Raw genomic sequence first — 23,825 nt, 5'->3', positions numbered from 1 at the left:
ACGGTTTTGATTTAATTAATGGATTGGCAATTATTAGACAAGCAATGGAGGAAAAAGATATCAACTGAGGAGAATGGGTCTCTTTCCTTATAGTGTTATTTCTTTCAGTTTTCTCTATTCCCACGTTACCCAAACCAGTAATCACCAACCAGCTGTTCCTCCCCGCTAAGACTACTGTTCAGAGTGAGTCCCTGAGCCAAAGTTCTCTATTTTTAAGGCATCATGACCTACGTATCATGTCAGCAATTCTTTTTTATATATAATACAGATACTTTAAAATATTTTTTATAATGTGAATGATTATGACCAATATTTAAAAAAAATTAATGTTTGCTTATTTTGGGGGAGAGAGAGAGAGAGACAGAGCACAACAGGGGAGGGGCAGAGAGAGAGGGAGATGCGGAATTTGAAGCAGGTCCATGCTCTGAACCATCAGCACAGAGCCTGATGTGGGGCTCAAACTCATGAGCTGTGAGATCATGACCTGAGCTGAAGTTGATGCTTAACCAACTGAGCCACCCAAATGCCCCATGACCAATATTTTATTATTGGTTGCTTCTTTAGTTGAGGTAGGGTAAAAGAAAGAGAAGGCAAATTTAGAAAGCATGCCATAGAGCAGATAAGGTATGTTGTATGCTGATACCCTGCCCTTTAAACAAATTAAATAAAACTATGTTGACATCCTATTTAGATTATGACTGTGTCATTCTGAAGCTATCCTGAAAATTTAAACTTAAATGCACATAAACATCTCTCTACATAATAGGTATCTGTGTCTATAAACAGTTGTAGCAATACAAGAATAAATAAGAGTGCTTATTAAAATAAAAAAGAAACATACTTCAAAATCATCAATTTTATCAAAATGAGACAGAATTATAAGCAAAAGCATAACTAGAAAGATGCTATATGTAGAAGTAGCTTTATGTCCATTTCCTACTCTTTTTGATCATTTTGCAAAATCCATGGAGTCTAAACAACATAAACCTTTCCCTACAAGACACTATTTTTATGCAAATATAGTATATCATTGAAATGTGCCATCTGTGTTCTTTGTGTATTGGACTTTCCTTTACATGAATTTTGACAAAAATACAATTATTTTGATAGTCTATCATAAGTTTTAAATGGCAAATCTTTCTGCATGTGAAAGTATGGATTTTCATAATAATACATTTCGTTATGCAGAAGAGTATGTACGTGTATATGTCTTCAATTTTAAAGTTGTTTATTTTAAAAGTTAATTAAAATAACTATACAGACTAGATTTATACATGGAGAATACAAAACAATACAGATACAAATTTACAAATAACTTTATTAGAATTTAACAAATTGTTTACAAATTCAACACATATGTTTGGATTCATAGAACTGTGTTTATCCTATGCAAAACACAAAATTATCCCTTTTCTTTATATTCTTTTAGTCAAACTTTTGAAATTATCATGGATGAGTAAAATTTAAATATGATTTAACAAAATCCTTTTTCTTTCTTTAGGAAAAAGTCAAAGAGAAGGAAGAAAATCTGAGTCTTGTAAGCCAATTCTTAAAGTAGAATACAAGACCTGTAGAAACAGGTATGCATTTTTTACTTTGGGGAATATAGGAGATTATATAAAAACAGAGACAGGAAAGGCAAATAACATTTAATGTTTATATATTATTTAAAGTTTTACGTAATTATGTAAGTATATTAATGGGCTATATCCTCATCATTGATGATAATGATTCTTATTGTTTAATAGGAATATCTATGATGTTATTATGAATATTACAAATAGCAACTGCCAATTATTTTAACTTTCTATGAATATTCAGATGAATATTATGCAAATTAATTTTAACAAAGTAGGACCTTTGGGCCATACACATTACAAGTAGCAACCATTCAATGTTATTCAGCAGAAACATACCTATTAGCATTTTACATGATAGAATTAAATACATAACCAAGTCTCTGTACTTTAGGATTTTACATGCTGAAATTAGAAAGATTATAGTTAGATGGAAAGATAATCACTGATGTATATTAGATATTAACATATTAAAATAGTACTAAATTTTAAGACAAAAAATTGAATAATAGTATATAATAAAGTTTTATCATGTGTACATAGCAGTCTTATCCTATAAATCAACAGTGTTCTTTTTACTTCCAGTAATTATTAGTGGTAATATTCTCATTCAGAATTATGCCTAAACCTTAATTTTATTTAATTTATTTAATGTTTATTTTTATTTATTTTTGATTTAAAAAAATTTTTTTAATGTTTTTATTTACTTTTGAGACAGAGAGAGAGCATTAGCAGGGGAGGGGCAGAAAGAGAGGGAGACACAGAATCCGAAGCAGGCTCCAGGCTCTGAGCTGTCAGCACAGGGCCCAACGCGGAGCTCGAACTCACAGACCTGGAGATCATGACCTGAGCTGAAGTCAGACAACCAACTGACTGAGCCATCCAGGCACCCCTTAAATTTTTTTTAAATGTTTATTTATTTTTGAGAGACAGAGAGAGACAGAGTGTAAGCGGGCAGGGGCAGAGAGAGAGAGAGAGAGAGAGAGAGAGAGAGAGAGAAAGAAAGAAAGAAAGAGAGGGAGAGAGAGAGAGAAAGACACAGAATCTGAAGAGGCTCCAGGCTCTGAGTTCTCAGCACAGAGCTGGACGCAGGGCTCGAACTCACAAGCCATGAGATCATGACCTGAGCCGAAGTCAGATGCTTAACAGATTGAGCCACCCAGGCGCCCCTTCTTTTTTTTTTTTAATATGAAATTTATTGTCAAATTGGTTTCCATACCACACCCAGTGCTCATCCCAACAGGTGCCCTCCTCAATTTTCATCACATTTAATGTTTGATTATACCTGCTCTTTGAAAGAATTAATAGTATAAAATTATGGCCATTTTTAATTAGTGAGTTTATATATATAAACATATATGGCGTATATGTTTATATAGATAGATATGTTTTTAATGAGTATATTTTTATGACAGTTTATGTACCTCCCCACACATAAGATAGATTAGTACTTCTTTAGTCCAGCCAAATGTTACTATGCTTAAGTAGTAAAAATGACCACAGTTTTGTACTCTTATAATTAAAGTCTTAAAACATTTTAAATTTAATTATTAGGGATGGAAACATTTTACATAGGTATTATGTGTATGGAAACATATGCACATATTATATATGGAAACATGTATATACTATATGTTGATATATATTGCATATATATGCATATATTATTATTAAATATATATATTAGTTATTACTACATACTACACACTGTGCAACTTGTTTAGTGTACTAAAATGAAAGAGAATACTGCCTGCTTTTGAATCTATTATGGTCTAGTAGAGGAAGTAAGGCCATAAACTCGTGGTTTACATGTAACATGCGAGGTACATTTATGACAGCACAACAAAAGGACATCTAAACCCAGCCTAGAGAGGGGAAGAGCACAGTGAAGACACATCAGTAAAATTCTTCTTGGGAAAAGAAATACGTGAGATGGGGCTTAAGTGATGATAGGATGGTGGCACACAAATAGAGGAAAGGGTGAACAAGAAGAGAAGATACTTTAGGAATGAGGATTTCAAGACAAGTGTAAGATACTTATTAAGATCCTTGCCATATACTCTCTCTCTCTCTCTCAAAAAAAGAAATAAATAAAGAAAGAAAAGAAAACCTAAAAACGAAAAAAAAAAGGGGGGGGGGGGCACCTGGGTGGCTTAGTCGGTTAAGCATCTGACTCTTGATCTCATGGTTTGTGAGTTTGAGCCCTGCATCGAGCTCTGTGCTGACAGCGCAAAGCCTGCTTGGGATTCTGTTTCTCCCTCTCTTCCTCTTCTCCACTTGCACTCTGTCTCTCAAAAAAGAAAAAAAAAACCAAAAAGCAAAAAAGAAGTAAAAAAAAAAAAAGAAAGATCCTTGCCAAATGGAGTAAGACAGCTATGTGGCCTTGAAATTTAACTCTTTTAAACTTTAATTGCCTCATCAATTATACCTATCTCATTGTGATGTTTGTGAGGAATAAATGAAATTATGCATAAAGTTTGTACTGTCATAAGTTTGATGACTGGCACATAATGGATTTCCTGATAGAAAGAAGTTATCATGATTCTCATCATCAAAGCCATGATATTTCACATTATTAAAATTATTCCACTGATCCTAATGATATATTCTAGTAATTGGTAATCCGACTTTGTGTATAAATAATTCAGATTCTAATGTGAAGTAATTCTATATTGTAGATAATAATTACTGCCATCCCACTTACTGTGTACTTTACTTAGTACATTGTGTGTTTGTTGTGATTATTACAATATTAAAAAAAAGCCACCTCTAAAAGCAGTGGTTCCACCGTTCAGAACACAAGACGACTAAAAAGCAGAGGAGCACTGAAGTTAAGAATGCTTAAAGGTATTATGGCAAAATGGGCCACAGTCTGGAAATGAAAATACATAGCTATATTTCTGCTCCACCCAGTATGCAGTAAAAACTTTGTGAAGTCAAAAATTGGGATGGCTGTGGCAGGAGCAAGAACGTTAAGAAGACTCTATCAAATATGTTGCAGCAATAGGGCCTCTTAAAGGATTGCATAGGTACCAGATGTAAGGGGTTTGTTTTCTGCTTAATTTATCTTAGATCAGCCATTCACAAACTGGCTTTATTTACATTTCTAGGATGAACAACCATTATGCTTAGGAATCACTGGTCCCAGTCAATAATTTGCTTACTGGTACCCCAACCCTGATGGTCTCTAGGCTTACTAAATGGATCCTCTTCTAAAAAAGGAATAATGATCTTTCTACCTGCTACCACTAGCATTATCAAATTCTCTGCAGTTAATAAAAATTACTTTCTGCTAGTCTTTTGATCCCTTTTTATCATGGCCACCTACTGATGGACTTCATGTGTAAAGTTCTCTAAGCCTCAGTATATCCATCTGTTAAATGAGAATAATAGTTTTTTCATTGGGGTATCATAAAGATTTAATACAATACAGCAAGTAAAGTTCTTCATACAACACCTGGAACATTATACATATTCAACAAATGTTATTTTAATATGTGTTATGTTGCACAAGTTATTGTTTATCTTCATTGAGACAAAATTTTAATGCTTTTTTATATTATATTTATTTTACAAATTGTGCAGTAAAATAGACTTTTTTCTTTTGGAATCAGTACTATGGATTTTAACACATGTATAGATGCCTGAAAATCACCATCATGATAAGAATACAGAACATTTCCATACCCCTAAAATTCTCTCATGCTATTCCTAATAGCCACACTTTTCTTTCCTCCTAACCCATAACAACCAGTAATCTGTTCTCCATGACTATAGTTTTGCCTTTTTGAGATGTCATATAAATGCATTTATGTATTACATAACCTTTTAATCCTAGTTTCTTTCACTCAACATAATGCCTTTGGAATTTATCCAAGTTGTCAAAAATTTTAATTTGTATTAATGTTGTCTTTGTGTATAAAGACACTGTTAATTATATAGCTGTTTATTTTGTAATAATCCATCTGGTCAGTATACCAAGAAACACTTGTATTAAGTAATAAAGGAGGAAGTTTACTGTGATATAGCATTTACCAAATTGTGTCCCTTTGATCACTAACTATTCATGAAAAAATAGGAATCTGTAATCAAATTCATTTGAGAGATCTGAGAAATGCTGCATTATATAGAAGTAAATTGAATTCTTTACTACACAGTTTCTTAGAATCTTTACTATATGGCCCGAATTATAAAATTTCAAAAGGGAGATGTAGTTTGCAAGTGTTTGTCAAATTATTAAATTAAAAACTTTTTCCAGAACATTTATGAAGTTATGTCCACAGTTTTAGAAACATTAGAAGTGAAAAACATGGACTTTGGAGTCTGAATTTAAATCCTTATCCTGCCTCTTCATAGCTGCTTGACTCTGAACAAGTTCACCTGCATTAATCCCAGACTCCTTATCAGCTATAGACAGTATAGATCATTGTTTAGGAGAATAGGTTTTGAAATCTTACAGATCTCCATTTTCTTTTGGGTTTTTTCTTGCTTAGTTGCTTAGTATTAACCTCATTAATGAAATGAGGATTCTACTTATGAGAATTTAATGTGATAATAAAGTATCTAGTGCAATTATTTATGAGTGGTTTCCTGAGCATTGTCCTGAGGAAATAACTTTTTATAGAGAAGTGCATATATATCAGCAATTAACTTTAGACCCAATGTTTTCTGATGCAGAGTCATAATAAGAGCAGAAAAGGTTTTGCTTTCTTCCAATATTAGAAAGGACATATTTTCCAATGTGCTTACCAAAAAAGGGAGAGTAAATTGCTTCTTAACCTTTATTTGGATTAGTACTAGGAGATGAGAGTTTATACTTTTATATGGAAAAAAATCGATGTTTATGGCGTTATTAATATTTGGAGCAGTTAAGCTCAATACATATGAAAAGATAATATGTTCTCCAAGTCATGATATTTGTTATACAACAAAGCAACACAAAAAGGTGCAAAAACACATACTCATTTCATTAGAAGTGATTTTTTAAATCTGGAGAGAAATCTTAATAATTAAGCATTTATTTTATAGGAAAAAACTTGCTGCTTAATACTGCCATTGCTAGGTTGGTAATTTAATATGCCAGATTACTGAGGTAAGACTAACTCACATCAACTGATATAAGACTCAAGAAGAATAAATTAGAGGGGTGCCTGGATGGCTCAGTCATTTAAGTGTCCGACTGTGGCTCAGGTCATGATCTCGCTGTTCCGGAGTTCAAGTCCCGCATAGGGCTCTGTGCTAACAGCTTGGAGCCTGGAGCATGTTTCAGATTCTGTGTTTTCCTTTCTCTCTCTGTCCCTCCTTCACTCGTATTCTGTTTCTCTCTCTCGAAAATAAGTAAACATTGAAAAAATTTAAATAAAAAATAAGAGCACTGTTTCTTGTTTAGCTTACAACTTAAATATTTATGTTAAAACATCAAGACAGAATTATAAATAAAAATTAGTATAAACAGTTAATATGTAAGTATTAATTGAAACCTTTTTAAAAGCTCTTTTTGTTGTTGTTATAGAGCCAGCATAAGATTAGCAAATGTTCCATTGGTAATGTTTGATACTATGTATACAGTACAAAATGAAAGAGAAAGGGAAATTTATGGAGTGATTTCTAGAAACTAGTTGATACTTTGGTGAATAAATGGAAGTGAATTATTTAGTGAAGCATATGTTCTCAAAGAATTTGGTAAAATTAGTGTCTAGTTCTTTTTAAAAATTGTTTTGGAGAAGAATATTTTCTATTAGTATTTACTTATTGAAAATACTTCATTAACATATTTTATTTTTATATATAAACTAGAAATATAGATATTACTTTGAGAAAAGTGAAAAATTATGACACTATTTCATAACTTTCTGAAACCTGTAATATTTTATAGTCATCTCAGCCATGCCCTAAAATTTTGATGTTAGTTTCACTAGCTAAATAGAACTGGCTGACCCAAGGTAAAATTGAGAAGATCACATTTTTTTGTTTTGTTTTTTCCATCTTTTTATCATAACTCTTTTCCCACAAAGAATCCATTACATAGAATTTTTGTACCTTCTACCACTGTGGGATTGCTACTTTTGCATTTCATTTTATATTGAAACTTGCCTCTCTTGTCCCTTAGGAATTTTGGACCCCACATGCCAACTGTTTAATATGATAAACTAACATACATCAATATTCTAATGGTAGTGATACAGAATTTTGGGAATCAACTAATACATGTGAAGATGTCCTTTTCAGTCAATGAGTACTTCTACCTCCCTTCAGCCATCCTGTCTTTTCCCCAGCCCACCTCATCACCTTTAGACTGATTCATTAGTAATTTTAATGGTAAGAATTCACCTCCAGAAAAAGGGATATGGTATAATAGTAAGTCATTTAGTTGAGGTATTTTGGGCCAGGAAAGGTGTTTTCTCCCTGTCAAATTACATCCTGTATAATCCCCACCAAACTTGTTCATTAGCTCAGCCTGTGATAATCGTATTATTTTAAAGGACTTCTCAATCTCATTAACTTTTTTTTTCTATGTAGTGAACCATTCATAATATTTTCTGGTGGATTGTCCTATGACAAAGCTTGCAGAAGACCAAGTTTAACCATCATGCATGGAAAAGCAATTACAGTGCTTGAAATGGATCATCCTATTGTTGAATTCCTTACTTTATGTGAAACGCCCTATCCAAATGGTAAGTAACAAAAATGAAACTATTAATGTTGAAAATCATTTTTGAAATAAGGTCCTAATAAAATTAAGCTTAAATATTTTTAGTTTCGGCAGCTGACATCTACTGTGGCACAACACTGAGCTACAGGTGCTGGAGCAGGTTCTGCAACTGTACCTACTTGACAAACTGGAAGTAAGACAGATGTAGTACAGCAGTGCTGGAGTTTCAGGTTCTTATATCAGGTAAGTGCTTTAAACTTTGATAAGGATGGTGGAAGCTGAGCTGGGAGGGTCCGATAGGGGTCCAGGGTGAAATCACTTGGGGAAACTGAGGTCTCCTAATAGCCTCTCCTAGACCAGCTCCACCCATCCATTCCAGTGCTAATCAAAGTTAAAGCACTTACCTGATATCAGTGATCTGTAACTCTGGTGGTACTGCATCTGTTTCACATCTGGCTTTGCTTCAGATGCAACTGCAGCACCTCTGATTACTCTAGGATTGCTGATGTGTGGTTAGTGATTTATTTCAATTTTGAGAATAATTAGAAGGGCCTTTGGGAGAAGAGATGCATCCTGAATATAAAGACTTTCTTTAGACATAAAAACAACTTATGTACAAACTGTATAATTAAACCTAATAATGAAATATTTTAATAATAAAATCTAAAAATTGATGAAACATAAAAAGTAAAATATGAATTTATGATTAAAACAACACAGTACATATGCATATGCATATATATAACTACAATTTTTTAAGAGGGAACATACAAAAGAAGGAACTCTAGACTTGGAGACACAGTATTTGGCTTTATGATTTAGCCCTGTCAGTCACTAGCTAGGTGAACTTGGGTAAGTCATTTTAATTTATGAGTTAGGCTTATCATTTTTAGAAAGAGAATAATAATATTGACTCCACATGATTATTGGAAGGCCAAAATGAGCATACTTTGTAACTATGAATATCTATAAATTGTTTTATTATAACTTAATTTGCTTAAAATTTTTAGTTTCATATTTAAAGATGGGATAGATTGATATGAGATATCAGTGTGGCATTTTATTTCCAGGGTTTCTGGGACAAACAAGTTACTTGTGTTAATTAATCAACAATTATTTATTGGATGCTTCTGTGGCCTCAGTACTGTCAGGACTTATTGAGAATATAGATGAAGTATGAAACTGATCTCTGATGTTAAATCACATAAAATCTGGTTGGATGCGGGAGATAATTGTGACTTAAGTAAAAATGTAACACTTAAGTGCTGAATTATATGGGTTTTAGTAATGTACTAATTTGTAGGCTAGTCAGAATCGATGACAAATTTTCATGCAAAGCTGCATGGAAAGAGGATTTAGATAGGCTTTGAAGAAGGACCTGGCACTTGAAGAGGATATTAAGTAAAGGTTTTAGAACTTGTAAGGTTTGCGAGGGTGACATCAACTTAAGAGAAAAAATTGAAAGCCTTTTAGAGGTATTTGGAGATAGAGAGCAACAGAGGAATTTTGAGAAAATATTAACATGAAAGAAAGCAATGTTTTTAGTAAAATTTGCCAGAAAAGAGTGTGTGGGTCTGAAGAAAAACTGAAATCTTAAATTTCCAGATTACAGCTGGGTGGCATTTGTCCAAATGTTCATTAAAATGATCAAGATCTAATACACTGCTACCTATAAGAATGGAAACAGGAAACTCACTGAATTTGGGCACCAATTAGTTAGAGAATGACATGATAGAGGAGTCAAAGATAACATATTTTAAGAATAATGGTTTCATATGCAATAACTGTTTTTGGAAAGAGAAATTGCTTAGAGAGCAAAAAAAGAGAGGCAAAAGGTCTTTAATATTTATTTATGAATTATCAGAATATAGATGTTATTTGGAGTTCTGAGAATGAAAGATAAAGGAACAAAGGGAGAAAGAACAAATAGAAGACCAAAAGCTGAATTTAGGAAAATGCATCCTGTTAAAGACCTTAGAGAAAAATGTATGCCAGTAACACAGACTGATAGTGTTTGATCTATGCAAACCACACATTTTACGTGTGTGTTTGTACAAATTTATGCACATTAGTAGAGATGTTAGGATAATCTATAATGATGTTAAGTAAGTTATAAATATATCGTAACTATGTATTATCACTTCCAAGCCACATATATGTGTTTGTTTTTCAGAGTAGTGATAATGAGGATGGAATTTTTGTCAGGGGCTAAGAGAATAACTATTTCTGGTTAAAACAATAGTACATGAAAATGACAGAAAAGACCCTACAGTACACATTAGTATATAATAAAAATTTTACTCATTGCCCTTCAAGAGGCAACTATTTCCACATTTCTTATGTATTCTCCCAAAAAGTTTATGCATATGCGTATGTATACTTATCTATGTCTACATTATCTCTTTTTTGTACAAATGACAACATACTCTATGTACTATTCTGTATCATACTTTTTTTTCACTTAACAATGTATTTTGATTATAACTCCATATGAGCAAATATGGAACTTCAATCTTCTTTACAGCCATAATGATAAATCTTATGCATTTGTTAAAATAAATTTATTAACAGTTTTTAATGTTGATAAATCATTTTGACATTTGTCAATTCAACTTATTTTTCAAAGAACACAAATGCCTCTTATCTCAGGGGGTATTGCCCAGAGTAACTAACCAACTATACTCGGAATTCGTCAGTTTCACATTTACATTTAACTGTATCTGGTCCTCTATAAGTGTCATAAATAATGCATTTCTCTTCAGAGAAGTAGTAATTATGATAGAGCCTTTCACCTTGTTGGGGACTAGGGTTAAAAGACTGCTCAAAAATAAACCAATCTAATGGAGAAAATGATATGATCGTTATCTATTGAGCACATACTATGTGCCAGGCTTTGCATCTTCACATACACCTAATCTCCGTAACAGTCTAAGGAAGTTATTATTATTTTGCCATATCAATGGGTAAAGAAATTGAATTAATTTAATTGAGCTAATAAGTTAATGAATTTGTCTAAGATCAAACTGTTAAAAAATAATAGACACATAACTGAACCTAAACTGACTCCTAAGGAAATCTTTTTATTCAGCAGTTACCACAGTTCACCAAGTACTTCTACAAAGGTGAAACTTTTGCTACCAGTTTTTATTATTTTAAAAGAAACAATAATAACCTGAAACATACCTATCTCAAATGATAAAGCAGATATAACCACTGAAAAAAATTTTTGAATTTTTCTCATTCATGCCAGTGTCTCAGCTATTTTATTTTTGTAGCAATTGCTTCCCAACCAATGGTTGTCCTAAAGAGAAGACAAAGAAGAAAGTAGTAGTATAGAACTCCAGTGTTCCTTCAACTGAAAAACAAAAACAAACAAAAAACCATAAAAACCCTAGGTTCAGAAGAATTAAAATAATGTTGAAAATTTAAAACAGCTCTAAGAGATAAGGGAGAAGCAGAGGAAGCCTCAGTTTGAGAACAGTTTGAATAGCAAACAGTATGAAGACTGCATCCACCCAAACTCCTCGGTTTTGGGGGTTTTGTTTCTAGTTTTTCTCTCATAGCATGTGACTTATAAATATAAATAGGTTCTATAGCTTCTCAAGACTGTGAAGGCCATCTCTTCTGGTTTTCCAACTAAGACTTGAATTCTCTGAATAAAATTCTTGCCAAGTGATTGTTGAGTTTAGGATTAAATACCTGTTAAAGTAGCTAGTAGAAACTGCTGGTATAATGAAAACTTAGAATCAGAATTTAGAATTAGAATTTAGAATCAGAAGGCCTGGGTTAAAGTTTCAGCTTTTTCAATTAACTAGCTTTGTAAATTTGCACCAATCTCATAACCTCTTTAGACTTTAATTTTGTTGATGAAATGAAAAATAGTAATATAACACCTGTTCTAGCTACTGAGAATCAAATATGTATGGAAGATGTTTTTGTAAATATTTACTTCTTAAATTGAGAACACTTTAATTGTACCTTTTCTTTATTAGTCTGTATTATAAATGGAAAACAATGCCTTTCCTTACCACAGTAACTAAATTAGTGCTCTCCCACCAACCATAAATCATTTCTTTTTTTGTCTTTTTCAAATTTTTACTTAAATTCCTGTTAGTCAACATATAGTGTAATATTGGTTTCAGGTGTAGAATTTAGTGATTCATCACTTATATATAATACTCAGGGCTCATCATAACAAGTGCCCTTCTTAATACCCATCACTCAGCCCATCCCCCACTCACCTTCCTCAATCAACCCTCAGTTTGTTCTCTGTCATAATGAGTCTCTTATGGTTTGTTTCTTTCTCTCCCTCATTTTGTTTTCTTTCCCCCTTCCCATATGTTCATCTGTTTTTTTTCTTAATTCCACATATAAGTGAAATCATATGGTATTTGTGTTACTCTGCCTGACCTAAAAGTCATTTCTTATGCCATAAGCCTTGATTTTTTTCTAATGGCTCACATTACTTTCTGAATCTGTTCATTTACTTCTTCATTGTTTGTATACATCCCTAGAATGTAAACTCCATGAGAATAAGGACCTTGTCAATTTTATTCTCCATATATCCTTTATTCTGAGAATAGTTGCTGGAACCTATTGAAAGGAGGGAGGGGTTAAAGTTTAGGAATTTAAAATCACAGATTGTCCTCAGACTCTCTGCCTTTTTGAGGTATATACTCTTAGGCACATAGTAGGCAATCTTTAAGTGCCTGTTAAAGCATATTGAATAGAAATTAAATTTTTTAGTATAAGGAGTGTTGCTTTCACAGGGAGGTGAAATGTGTCATAGCCCAGGAGGGCAGAACTATTTTCTTACAACATCTCCTTGTATGCATGAAATCAGATCTAAAATGGAAAGTTATGGAAGAATAAGATAAATGTTTGTGAGACAGAGATGACAGACTCTTTTCCAATAATCTATCACCACCTCATTATTATTGAGAAATATTTAACTCTATGCAACTTCTCACTTTCACATTCCCTGTAATGATCTTAAACATTAAGTCTGAGAAAAACAACAATATTTTTTAATTAAAAATGTTTTGTTACTTTTTACTGTGGCTCATATTTTGGTCTTCTGAAATCATTTAAATAACATTTGTAAGGAGACAAAGGAAATGAAAGTTTGATTATTTTATAAAATATGAAACATGAAAACTTCCACTTTTTATTTTTGTAGAATTTCAAGAACCTTATGCTGTTGTAGTACTTCTGGAGAAAGATCTCATTGTAGTTGATCTGACACAAAGCAAGTAAGTTATTCATTTACAGATTAACACTATTTTTATACTCTATTCATTACAATGAAAATACAGGAAGTTATCATAGATAATTGACATTAGTGTATGTTAGATGGTAAATATTCTTTATGTGGAATATTGTTATGCTAGAATTGTAGAAATGTAATTAGTTCAATAATGAAAACAAAACCAGGAGACTTTAGGAGACGTAGAAAATTGTAACACATTTTTAAGGCAACACCTGATGTTTGGAAAGATGCATTTGGAGACTCAGGACACATAAAATGGATCACATTTTTTCTGTTAACCTAAGCAAAAACAATCGTTATGAAAATTTGTACAACATACCATATGGCCATCTGCTAGCTATGGACTAATGGAAAATGGCACATGATTAAAGTGTTATTGGACTACTGCAACAACAATACAGGAGAGCAGGATCTCAAAAGCAGAGGAGATGGAGGCCTTCTTTTACTTTCTTTTCTTTCTCATGTTGTAGGCAATGGAAACAAATATGAAATATTGCTCTTGGAGTTGCTTTCAACTCCTTTACATAGTAAAAGTAGATGCGATTGATGAATACTGTCTTCTTGTTACACATTTTCATTCTAAATGATGATAGACATGAAACTGATTTTCCCTATCTTTTTTCTTTTTTAATTGAATTATATTTAACAGACAATGTTATATTAGTTTTAGGGGTATGAGATATTGATTCAACAATTCTATACATTGTTCAGTGCTCACAACAAATGTAATCACCATCTGTTGCATTACAACATTATTACAGTATTACTATGTTCCCTATATTGTACTTTTAATCTTGTGACTTATTTATTTTATAACTGGAAATTTATAGCTTTTAATCCCCTTTATTCCATCCCCCAGCCACTGTTGCCCCTCAGGCAACCACCAGATTGTTCTCTGTATTTATGAATCTAGAATTTTTTCTTTCTTTGTTCACTTATTTTGTTTGTTAGATCCCACATATAAGTGAAATCATATGGTATTTGTCTGTCTGAATTATTTCACTCAGCATCATACCCTCCAGTCCCATTTACGTTGCCACAAGTGGCAATATCTCATTAGTTTTTATGGCTAAGTAATATTTCAGTGTGTGTGTGTGTGTGTGTGTGTGTGTGTGGCACGTCTTCTTCATCTATCAATGGTCATTTAAGTTACTTCTATATCTTGGTTATTGTAAATAATGCTGTGATAGGGGGTGCATATGTCTTTTAAAATTAGTGTTTTTGTTTTATTTGGGTAAAAACCCAGTAGTGGGACTACTAGATCACATGGTATTTCTATTTTTAATTTTTTGAGAAACCTCCACACTGTTTTCATGGTGGCTGCACCAATTTATATTCTTACCAACAGTGCACTGGGGTCTCTTTTCCACCACATCCTTGCCAATACTTTGTATTTCTTGTCTTTTTTGATTCTAGCCATTCTGACAGGTGTAAGGTGACCTCTCATTGTGGTTTTGATTTGCATTTCCCTGATGATTTGTGATGTTGGGCATCTTATTCTGTGTCTATTGGCCATCTGTATGTCTTCTTTGGAAAAAGGTCTGTTGAAGTCCTCTGTCCATTTTTTAATCAGATTATTTGGTTTTATGGGGTTAACTTGTGTAAGTTATTTAAATATTTTGCATATTAACCTTTTATCAGATATATCATTTGCAAATATCTTCTCCCATTAAGTTGCCTTTTTCACTTTGTTGATGATTTACATTACCATGCAAAAGCTTTTCATTTGGGTGTACTCCCAATGGTTTATTTTTGTTTTTATTTCCCTTGCTAGAGGAGATACATATAGAAAAATGTTTCTATAGCAGATGTCTGTCTATCCTTGATGTCTATCTTTTCTTCTAGGAGTTTTAAGACTCCAGCTTTCACATTTGGGTTTTTAACCTGAGTTTATTTCTGTGTATGGTGTAAGAAAGTGGTCCAATTTTACTCTTTTACATGTAGCTGTCCCGTTTTCATAACACCACTTTTGAAAAGACTGGCTTTTCCCCATTGCATATTTTTGCCTCCTTTGTTGTAGGCTAATTGACCATATAAGGATGAGTTTATTTCTGGGCATTCTATTCTGTTCCACTGGACTATGTGTCTGTTGTTGTTTTGCTTGTTTGTTTTTGCCAGTACCATACTACTTTGATTATTACAGCTTTGTCATATATCTTGTAATCTGGAATTGAGATAATTCCAGATTTGTTCTTTCTCAAGATTGCTTTGGTTATTTGGGGTCTTTTGTGGTTCCATACAGCTTTTAGGATTGTTCTACTTTTGTGAAAAATGCTGTTAGTACGTTGATAGTGATTGCATTAAATATGTAGGTTGCTTTGGGTTGTATGGACATTTTAATGATATTCTTTCAATACATGAGCATGGACTATCTTTTCATAGTTTGTGTTATCTTTAATTTCCTTCATCACATTTTATAGTTTTCAGAGTACAAGTCTTTCATCACCTTGGTTCAGGTTATTGCGAGGTATTTTATTCTTTTTGGTGTAATTGTAAGATTGTCTTAAAATTTTTCTTTCTGCTACTTCATTATTATAGAAATGCAACAGATTTTTGTATATTAGTTTTGTATCCTTCAACTTTATTGAATTCATTTATCCATTCTGGTAGGTTTTTGGTGGAGTCTTTAGGGTTTTCTGTATATAGTCTCAAGGCATCTGCAAATAGTGACAGCTTTACTTCTCCCTTACCAGTTTGGATGCCTTTTATTTCTTTTTGTTGTCTGAATGCTGGAGCTAGGATTTCTAGTACTATGTTGAATAAAAGTGGCAAGAGTGGACATCCTTGTCTTGTTCCTGATCTTTTAGGAAAAGCTCTCAGATTTTCACCACTGAGTATGATGTTATCTGTGGGTTTTTAATATACAAACTTTATTATATTGAGGTATGTTTCCTCTAAACTCACTTTATTGAGACTTTTTATCAGGAACAGATGTTATATTTTGTCAAATGCATGTATTAAGATGATCATATGGTTTTTATCCTTTTTCCTGTTAATGTGATGTATCTCATTGATTTATTTGCGAATATTGATCTATCCTTGCCTCCCGAGAATAAATTTGGGGTGGTGGATGATCATGGTGAATGATCCTTTGGTGTGTTGCTTAATGCAGTTTGTTAATATTTTGTTGAGGATTTTTGCATCTGTGTTGTTCATCAAAGATATTTGCCCATACATTTTTTTTTGTAATGTCTTTGTCTACTTTTGGTATCAGAGTAATGCTTGCTTGTAGAATGAATTTGGAATTTTCATTCCTCTTCTGTTTTTTAGAATCATTTAAAAAAAGGTTTAACTCTTCTTCAAATGTTTGGTAGAATTTGCTTGTGAAGCCATTTTGTCTTGGACTTTTGTGTGTTGGAAGTTTTTGCTTACTACTTCAATTCTTTTACTAGTAACAATTCATTTCAAATTTTCTATCTTCCTAAATCAGCTTTGGTGGAATATGTTTCGAGGAATTTAGCCATTTTTTTCTAGGTTGTCCAATTTGTTGGCATATTTTTCATAATCTCTTATAGTTCTTGTATTTCTGTGGTGTTGGTTGTTATTTTTCCTTCATCTCTGCTTTTGTTTGAGTCTTCCTTCTTTATTCCTTGATGCATCTGGCTAAAGGTTTATCAGTTTTGTTTATCCTTTTATTTTTTAATGTGTATTTTTGAGAGAGAGAGACAAACAGACAGACAATGCGAGTGGGGGAGGGGCAGAGAGAGGTATACACAGAATCTGTAGCAGACTCCAGGCTCTGAGTTGTCAGCACAAAGTCTGATGCCGGGCTCTAACTCACAGTGAGATCATGATCTGAGCCAAAGTCAGATGCTTAATTGACTGAGCCACCCAGGTGCCCCAGTTTTGTTTATCGTTTTAAAGAAAGGATAAACCAGCTCCTGGTTTCAATCTTTCTATTGTGTGTGGATTTTTTTATCTCTATGTTGCTCTAATTTTTATCATTTCCCAGGTTGTTTGAGGTTTCTCTTGTTTCTTGAGGCTTATATTGAGGCATGTATTGCTACAAACTTCTCTCTTAGAACTGTTAGAGCTGTTTTTGCTGTGTCTCAAAGATTTTGGACTATTGTGTGTATGTGTGTGTGTGTTTTTCATTTGTCTCCATATATTTTTTTATTTCCTCTTTGATTTCTTGGTTGACTCATTGGTTGGTTGGTAGCATGTTGTTTAGACTTAATGTATTTGTGTTCTTTCCAGATTTTCTTGTAATTGATTTTAATTTTCATAACACTGTGGTCAGAAAAAATGGTTGATATGATTTTAATCTTTTTAAATTTATTGAAATTTGTTTTGTGGCCTAACATGTGATCTATCTTGGAGAATATTCCATGTACAGTTAAAAATAACTTGTATTCTGCTGTTTGGGATGGAATAATATGTATATATCTGTTAGGTCCATCCAATCTATTGTGTCATTCAAAGTCATTATTTCCTTTAGATTTCCTTTCTGTGATACAATTGATATAAATGGGATGTTCAAGTCCTCTACTATTATTTGATTATCAATTTTTCCCTTTATGTTTGTTAATATGTGCTTTATGTATTTGGGTCCTCCAATTTGGGTACATAGATATTTAAAATTGTTAAATCATCTTCTTGGATGTTCCCTTTATCATTATGTAGTGCCTTTCTTTGCCTCTCATTGCAGTCTTTGTTTTAAATTAAAGTCTTTTTATCTAAATATTGCTGCCTCCATTTTTTGGTTGTTGTTGTTGGTTTTGGAGTGGTTTTTTGCTTCCATTTGCATGGTATATGTTTTTCCAATCCTTCACTCTCAGTCTGTATGTGTCTTTAGGAGCTTATAGAAGGGCCTTGTTTTTTTAATCCATATAGTCATCCTATGTCTTTTTATTGGCGCATTTAGACCATTTAAAGTAATTATTGGCAGGGTGACTGGGTGGCTCAGTTGCTTAAATGTCTGACTTGATTTCGGCTCAGGTCATGATCTCACAGTTCATGGGATAGAGGCCTGCATTGGGCTCTGTGCTGACAGTGTGGAGCCTGCTTGGGGTTCTCTCTCTCCCTCTCTTTCAGTCCTTTCCCCTCTTTCTCTCAAAATAAATAAATAAACATTAAAATAAATAATTATTGGTAGGTGTGTACTATTGCCATTTCATTAATTGTTTTCTAGTTGTTTTTGTAGTTCTTCTCTGTCCCTTTCTTCTCTTGCTCTCTTGTCTTGTTTGATAGCTTTTTTTTACTGTTATACTTGGTTTACTTTCTATTTATTTTTTTGCATATCTAATATAGGTTTTTGATTTGTGGTTACCATGAGGTTCATATGTAACATTTTATGGGTATAGCAGTCTATATTAACTTGATAGTCACTTGAGTTCAAACACATTCTAAAAGCATTACATTTTTACTATCTCCATGTCTTATGTATATAATGTCCTATTTTACATATTTCATATATATATTGAATGGTTTTGTAGATATAATTTTCTGTTTTTATGTTTTAAAGCTCCATACTGGTTTTATAAGTGATTAATCCACCACCTTCATTATGTGTTTCTTTTACCTGTGAACTTTTTTTCTTTCATAATTTTCTTCTAGTTATGGCCTTTTCTTTCCACTCAAAGAATTCCCTTTAACATTTCTTGTAAGGCTGGTTTAGAGGTGATGACCTCCGTTAACTTTTGTTTGGGAAAATTTTTATCTCTCCTTCTATTCTGAATGGTAATCTATTCTATTCTTTGCTGGATAGAGTATTCTTGGTTGTAGGTTTTTTCCTTTCAGCACTTTGAATATACATGCCACCCCCCTCCTGGCCTATAATGTTTCTGCTGAAAAATCAGCTGATAGCCTTGTGGGATTTCTCTTTATGTAACTTTCTCTTGCTGCTATTAAAATTCTATCATTGTTTTTTGCCGTTTTAATTATTGTATGCCTTGGTATGGACCTCCTTGGGTTAATCTCGTTAGGGGCTCTCTAAGATTCCTATATCTGGATGTCTGTTTCCTTCCCTAGATTAGGGAAGTTTTCAGCTATTATTTCTTCAGATAAGTTTTTTCTTTAATATGAAATTTATTGTCAAATTGGTTTCCATACAACACCCAGTGCTCATCCCAATAGGTGCCCTCCTCAATACCCATCACCCACCCTCCCTGCCCTCCCACCTCCATCAACCCTCAGATTGTTGTCAGTTTTTAAGAGTCTCTTATGCTTTGGCTCCCTCCCTCTCTAACTTTTTTTTTCCTTCCCCTCCCCCATGGTCTTCTGTTAAATTTCTTAGGATCCACATATGAGTGAAAACATATGGTATCTGTCTTTCTCTGTATGGCTTATTTCACTTAGCATAACACTCTCCAGTTCCATCTACTTTGCTACAAAAGACCATATTTCATTCTTTCTCATTGCCACATAGTACTCCATTGTGTATATAAACCACGATTTCTTTATCCATTCATCAGTTGGTGAACATTTAGGCTCTTTCCATACTTTGGTATTGTTGAAAGTGCTGCTATAAACATTGGGGTACAAGTGCCTTTATGCATCAGCACTCCTGTATCCCTTGGGTAAATTCCTAGCAGTCCTAATCCTAGGTCATAGGGAAGATCTATTTTTAATTTTTTGAGGAACCTCCACACTGTTTTCCAGAGCGGCTGCACCAAATTGCATTCCCACCAACAGTACAAGAGGGTTCCCGTTTCTCCACATCCTCTCCAGCATTTATAGTCCCTGGTTTGTTCATTTTAGCCACTCTGACTGGCGTGAGGTGGTATCTGAGTGTGGTTTTGATTTGTGTTTCCCTGATGAGCGACGTTGAGCATCTTTTCATGTGCCTGTTGGCCATCTGGATGTCTTCTTTAGAGAAGTGTCAGTTCATGTTTTCTGCCCATTTCTTCACCAGATTATTTGTTTTTCGGGTGTGCAGTTTGGTGAGCTCTTTATAGATTTTGGATACTAGCCCTTTGTCTGATATGTCATTTTCAAATATCTTTTCCCATTCCGTTGGTTACCTTTTAGTTTTGTTGATTGTTTCCTTTGCAGTGCAGAAGCTTTTTATCTTCACGAGGTCCCAATATTTCATTTTTGCTTTTAATTACTTTGCCTTTGGGGATGTATCAAGTAAGAAATTGCTGCGGCCGAGGAAAGAGAGGTTTTTTCCTGCTTTCTCCTGTAGGGTTTTGATGGTTTCCTGTCTCACATTCAGGTCCTTTATCCATTTTGAGTTTGTTTTTGTGAATGGTATAAGAAAGTGGTCTAGTTTCATTCTTCTGCATGTTGCTGTCCAGTTCTCTCAGCACCATTTGTTAAAGAGACCATCTTTTTCCATTGGATATTCTTTCCTGCTTTGTCAAAGATTAGTTGACCATACTTTTGTAGGTCCAATTCTGTAGTCTCTATTCTATTTCATTGGTCTATGTGTCTGTTTTTGTGCCAATACCATGCTGTCTTGATGATGACAGCTTTGTAGTAGAGGCTAAAGTCTGGGATTGTGATGCCTCCCCCTTTGGCCTTCTTCTTCCATATTACTTTCGCTATTCAGAGTCTTTTGTGGTTCCATACAAATCTTAGGATTGCTTGTTCTAGTTTCGAGAAGAATGCTGGTGCAATTTTTATAGGGATTGCATTGAATGTGTAGATAGCTTTGGGTAGTATTGACATTTTGACAATATTTATTCTTCCAATCCATGAGCATGGAATGTTTTCCATTTCTTTATATCTTCTTCAATTTCCTTCATAAGGTTTCTATAGTTTTCAGCATACAGATCTTTTACATCTTTGGTTAGGTTTATTCCTAGGTATTTTATGCTTCTTGGTACAATTGTGAATAGGATCAGTTTCTTTATTTGTCTTTCTGTTGTGTCATTGTTAGCGTATAAGGATGCAACTGATTTCTGTACATTGATTTTGTATCCTGCAACTTTGCTGAATTCATGTGTCAGTTCTAGTAGACTTTTGGTGGAGTCTATCGGGTTTTCCATGTATAGTATCATGTCATCTGTAAAAAGTGAAAGCTTGACTTCATCTTTGCCAAATTTTGATGCCTTTGATTTCCTTTTGTTGTCTGATTGCTGATACTAGAACTTCCAACACTATGTTAAACAACAGCGGTGAGATTGGACACCCATTTCGTGTTCCTGATCTCAGGGGGAAAGCTCTCAGTTTTTCCCCATTAAGGATGATATTAGCTGTGGGCTTTTCATAAATGGCTTTTATTTATTTATTTAAAAAAAAATTTTTTTTTCAACGTTTATTTATTTTTGGGACAGAGAGAGACAGAGCATGAATGGGGGAGGGGCAGAGAGAGAGGGAGACACAGAATCGGAAACAGGCTCCAGGCTCTGAGCCATCAGCCCAGAGCCTGACGCGGGGCTCGAACTCACGGACCGCGAGATCATGACCGGGCTGAGGTCGGAGGCTTAACTGACTGCGCCACCCAGGCACCCCCATAAATGGCTTTTATGATGTTTAAGTATGTTCCTTCTATCCCGACTTACTTGAGGGTGTTTGTTAAGAAAGGATGCTGAGTTTTGTGAAATGTTTTTTCTGCATCTATTTACAGGATCATATGGTTCTTATCTTTTCTTTTATTAATGTGATGTATCTCATTGATTGATTTGTGAATGTTGAACCAGCCCTGCAGCCTAGGAATGAATCCCACTTGATCATGGTCAATAATTCTTTTTATAGGCTATTGAATTCGATTTGCTAGTATCTTATTGAAAATACTTGCATCCATATTCATCAGGGATATTGGCCTGTAGTTCTCTTTTTTTACTGGGTCTCTGTCTGGTTTGGGAATCAAAGTAATACTGGCTTCATAGAATGAGTCTGGAAGTTGTCCTTCCCTTTTGGAACAGCTTGAGAAGGATAGGTATTATCTGTGCTTTAAATGTCTGGGAGAATTCCCCTGGGAAGCCATCTGGTCCTGGACTCTTATTTGTTGGGAGATTTTTGATAACTGATTCAATTTCTTCGCTGGTTATGGGTCTGTTCAATTTATCTATTTCTCCCTGTTTGAGTTTTGGAAGTGTGTGGGTGCTTAGGAATTTGTCCATTTCTTCCAGGTTGTCCAGTTTGTTGGCATTTAATTTTTCATAGTATTCCCTGATAATTGCTTGTATTTCTGAAGGATTGGTTGTAATAATTCCGTTTTCATTCATGATTTTATTTGGGTAATCTCCCTTTTCTTTTTGAGAAGCCTGGCTAGAGGTTTATCAATTTTGTTTATTTTTTCAAAAAAACAACTCTTGGTTTCATTGATCTGCTCTACAGTTTTTTTTTAGATTCTATATTGTTTATTTCTGCTCTGATCTTTATTACTTCTCTTCTTCTGCTGGGTTTGGGGTGTCTTTGCTGTTCTGCTTCTATTTCCTTTAGGTGTGCTGTTAGATTTTGTATTTGAGATTTTTTTTTTGTTTCTTGAGATAGGCCTGGATTGCAATGTATTTTCCTCTCAGGACTGCCTTCGTTGCATCCCAAAACATTTGGATTGTTGTATTTTCATTTTAATTTTTTCCATATATTTTTAAATTTCTTCTCTAATTGCCTGGTTGACCCACTCATTCTTTAGTAGGATGTTCTTTAACCTCCATTTTTTGGAGGTTTTCCAGACTTTTTCCTGTGGTTGATTTCAAGTTTCATAGCATTGTGGTCTGAAAGTGTGCATGGTATGATCTCAATTCTTTTACATTTATAAAGGGCTTTTTTGTGATCCAGTATGTGTTCTCTCTTGGAGAATGTTCCATGTGCACTCGAGAAGAAAGTATATTCTGTTGCTTTGGGATGCAGAGTTCTAAATATATCTGTCAAGTCCATCTGATCCGATATCATTCAGGGCCCTTGTTTCTTTATTGATCCTGTGTCTAGATGATCTATCCATTGTTGTAAGTGGAGTATTAAAGTCTCCTGCAATTACCACATTCTTATCAATAAGGTTGCTTACGTTTGTGATTATTTTATATATTTGGGGGCTCCAGTATTCGGCGCATAGACATTTATAATTGTTAGCTCTTCCTGATGGATAGTACCTGTAATGATTATATAATGCCCTTCTTCATCTCTTGTTACAGCCTTTAATTTAAAGTGTAGTTTGTGTGATAAAAGTATGGCTACTCCAGCTTTCTTTTGAATTCTGGTAGCATGATAGAGAGTTCTCCATCCCCTCACTTTCAATCTGAAGGTGTCCTCAGGTCTAAAATGAGTCTCTTGTAGACAGCAAATAGATGGGTCTTGTTTTTTTATCCATTCTGATACCCTATGTCTTTTGATTGGAGCATTTAGTCCATTTACATTCAGTGTTATTACTGAAAGATATGGGTTTAGAGTCATTGTGATGTCTGTAGGTTTCATGCTTGTAGTGATGTCTCTGGTACTT

General features: G+C 33.8%; 1 protein-coding gene across 3 annotated transcripts in view; it reads left to right on the top strand.

Moving 5' to 3' along the window:
* The window catches only part of STXBP5L (syntaxin binding protein 5L), a 398,449-nt gene that overhangs the window by 198,642 nt on the left and 175,982 nt on the right, over positions 1-23,825 (top strand). For all 3 annotated transcript variants that reach the window (XM_047876610.1, XM_047876607.1, XM_047876609.1), the window contains exons 10-12: positions 1,502-1,580; positions 8,097-8,251; positions 13,409-13,481. In XM_047876610.1, coding sequence (XP_047732566.1) covers positions 1,502-1,580; positions 8,097-8,251; positions 13,409-13,481 — 307 coding nt within the window. The remainder of the gene's footprint in view (positions 1-1,501; positions 1,581-8,096; positions 8,252-13,408; positions 13,482-23,825) is intronic.

Source organism: Prionailurus viverrinus, chromosome C2 (assembly GCF_022837055.1).
Source record: "Prionailurus viverrinus isolate Anna chromosome C2, UM_Priviv_1.0, whole genome shotgun sequence".
NCBI lineage: Eukaryota > Metazoa > Chordata > Mammalia > Carnivora > Felidae > Prionailurus > Prionailurus viverrinus.
Note: the sequence above shows the minus strand (reverse complement) of the source record. Positions and strands in the feature narration are given on the sequence as shown.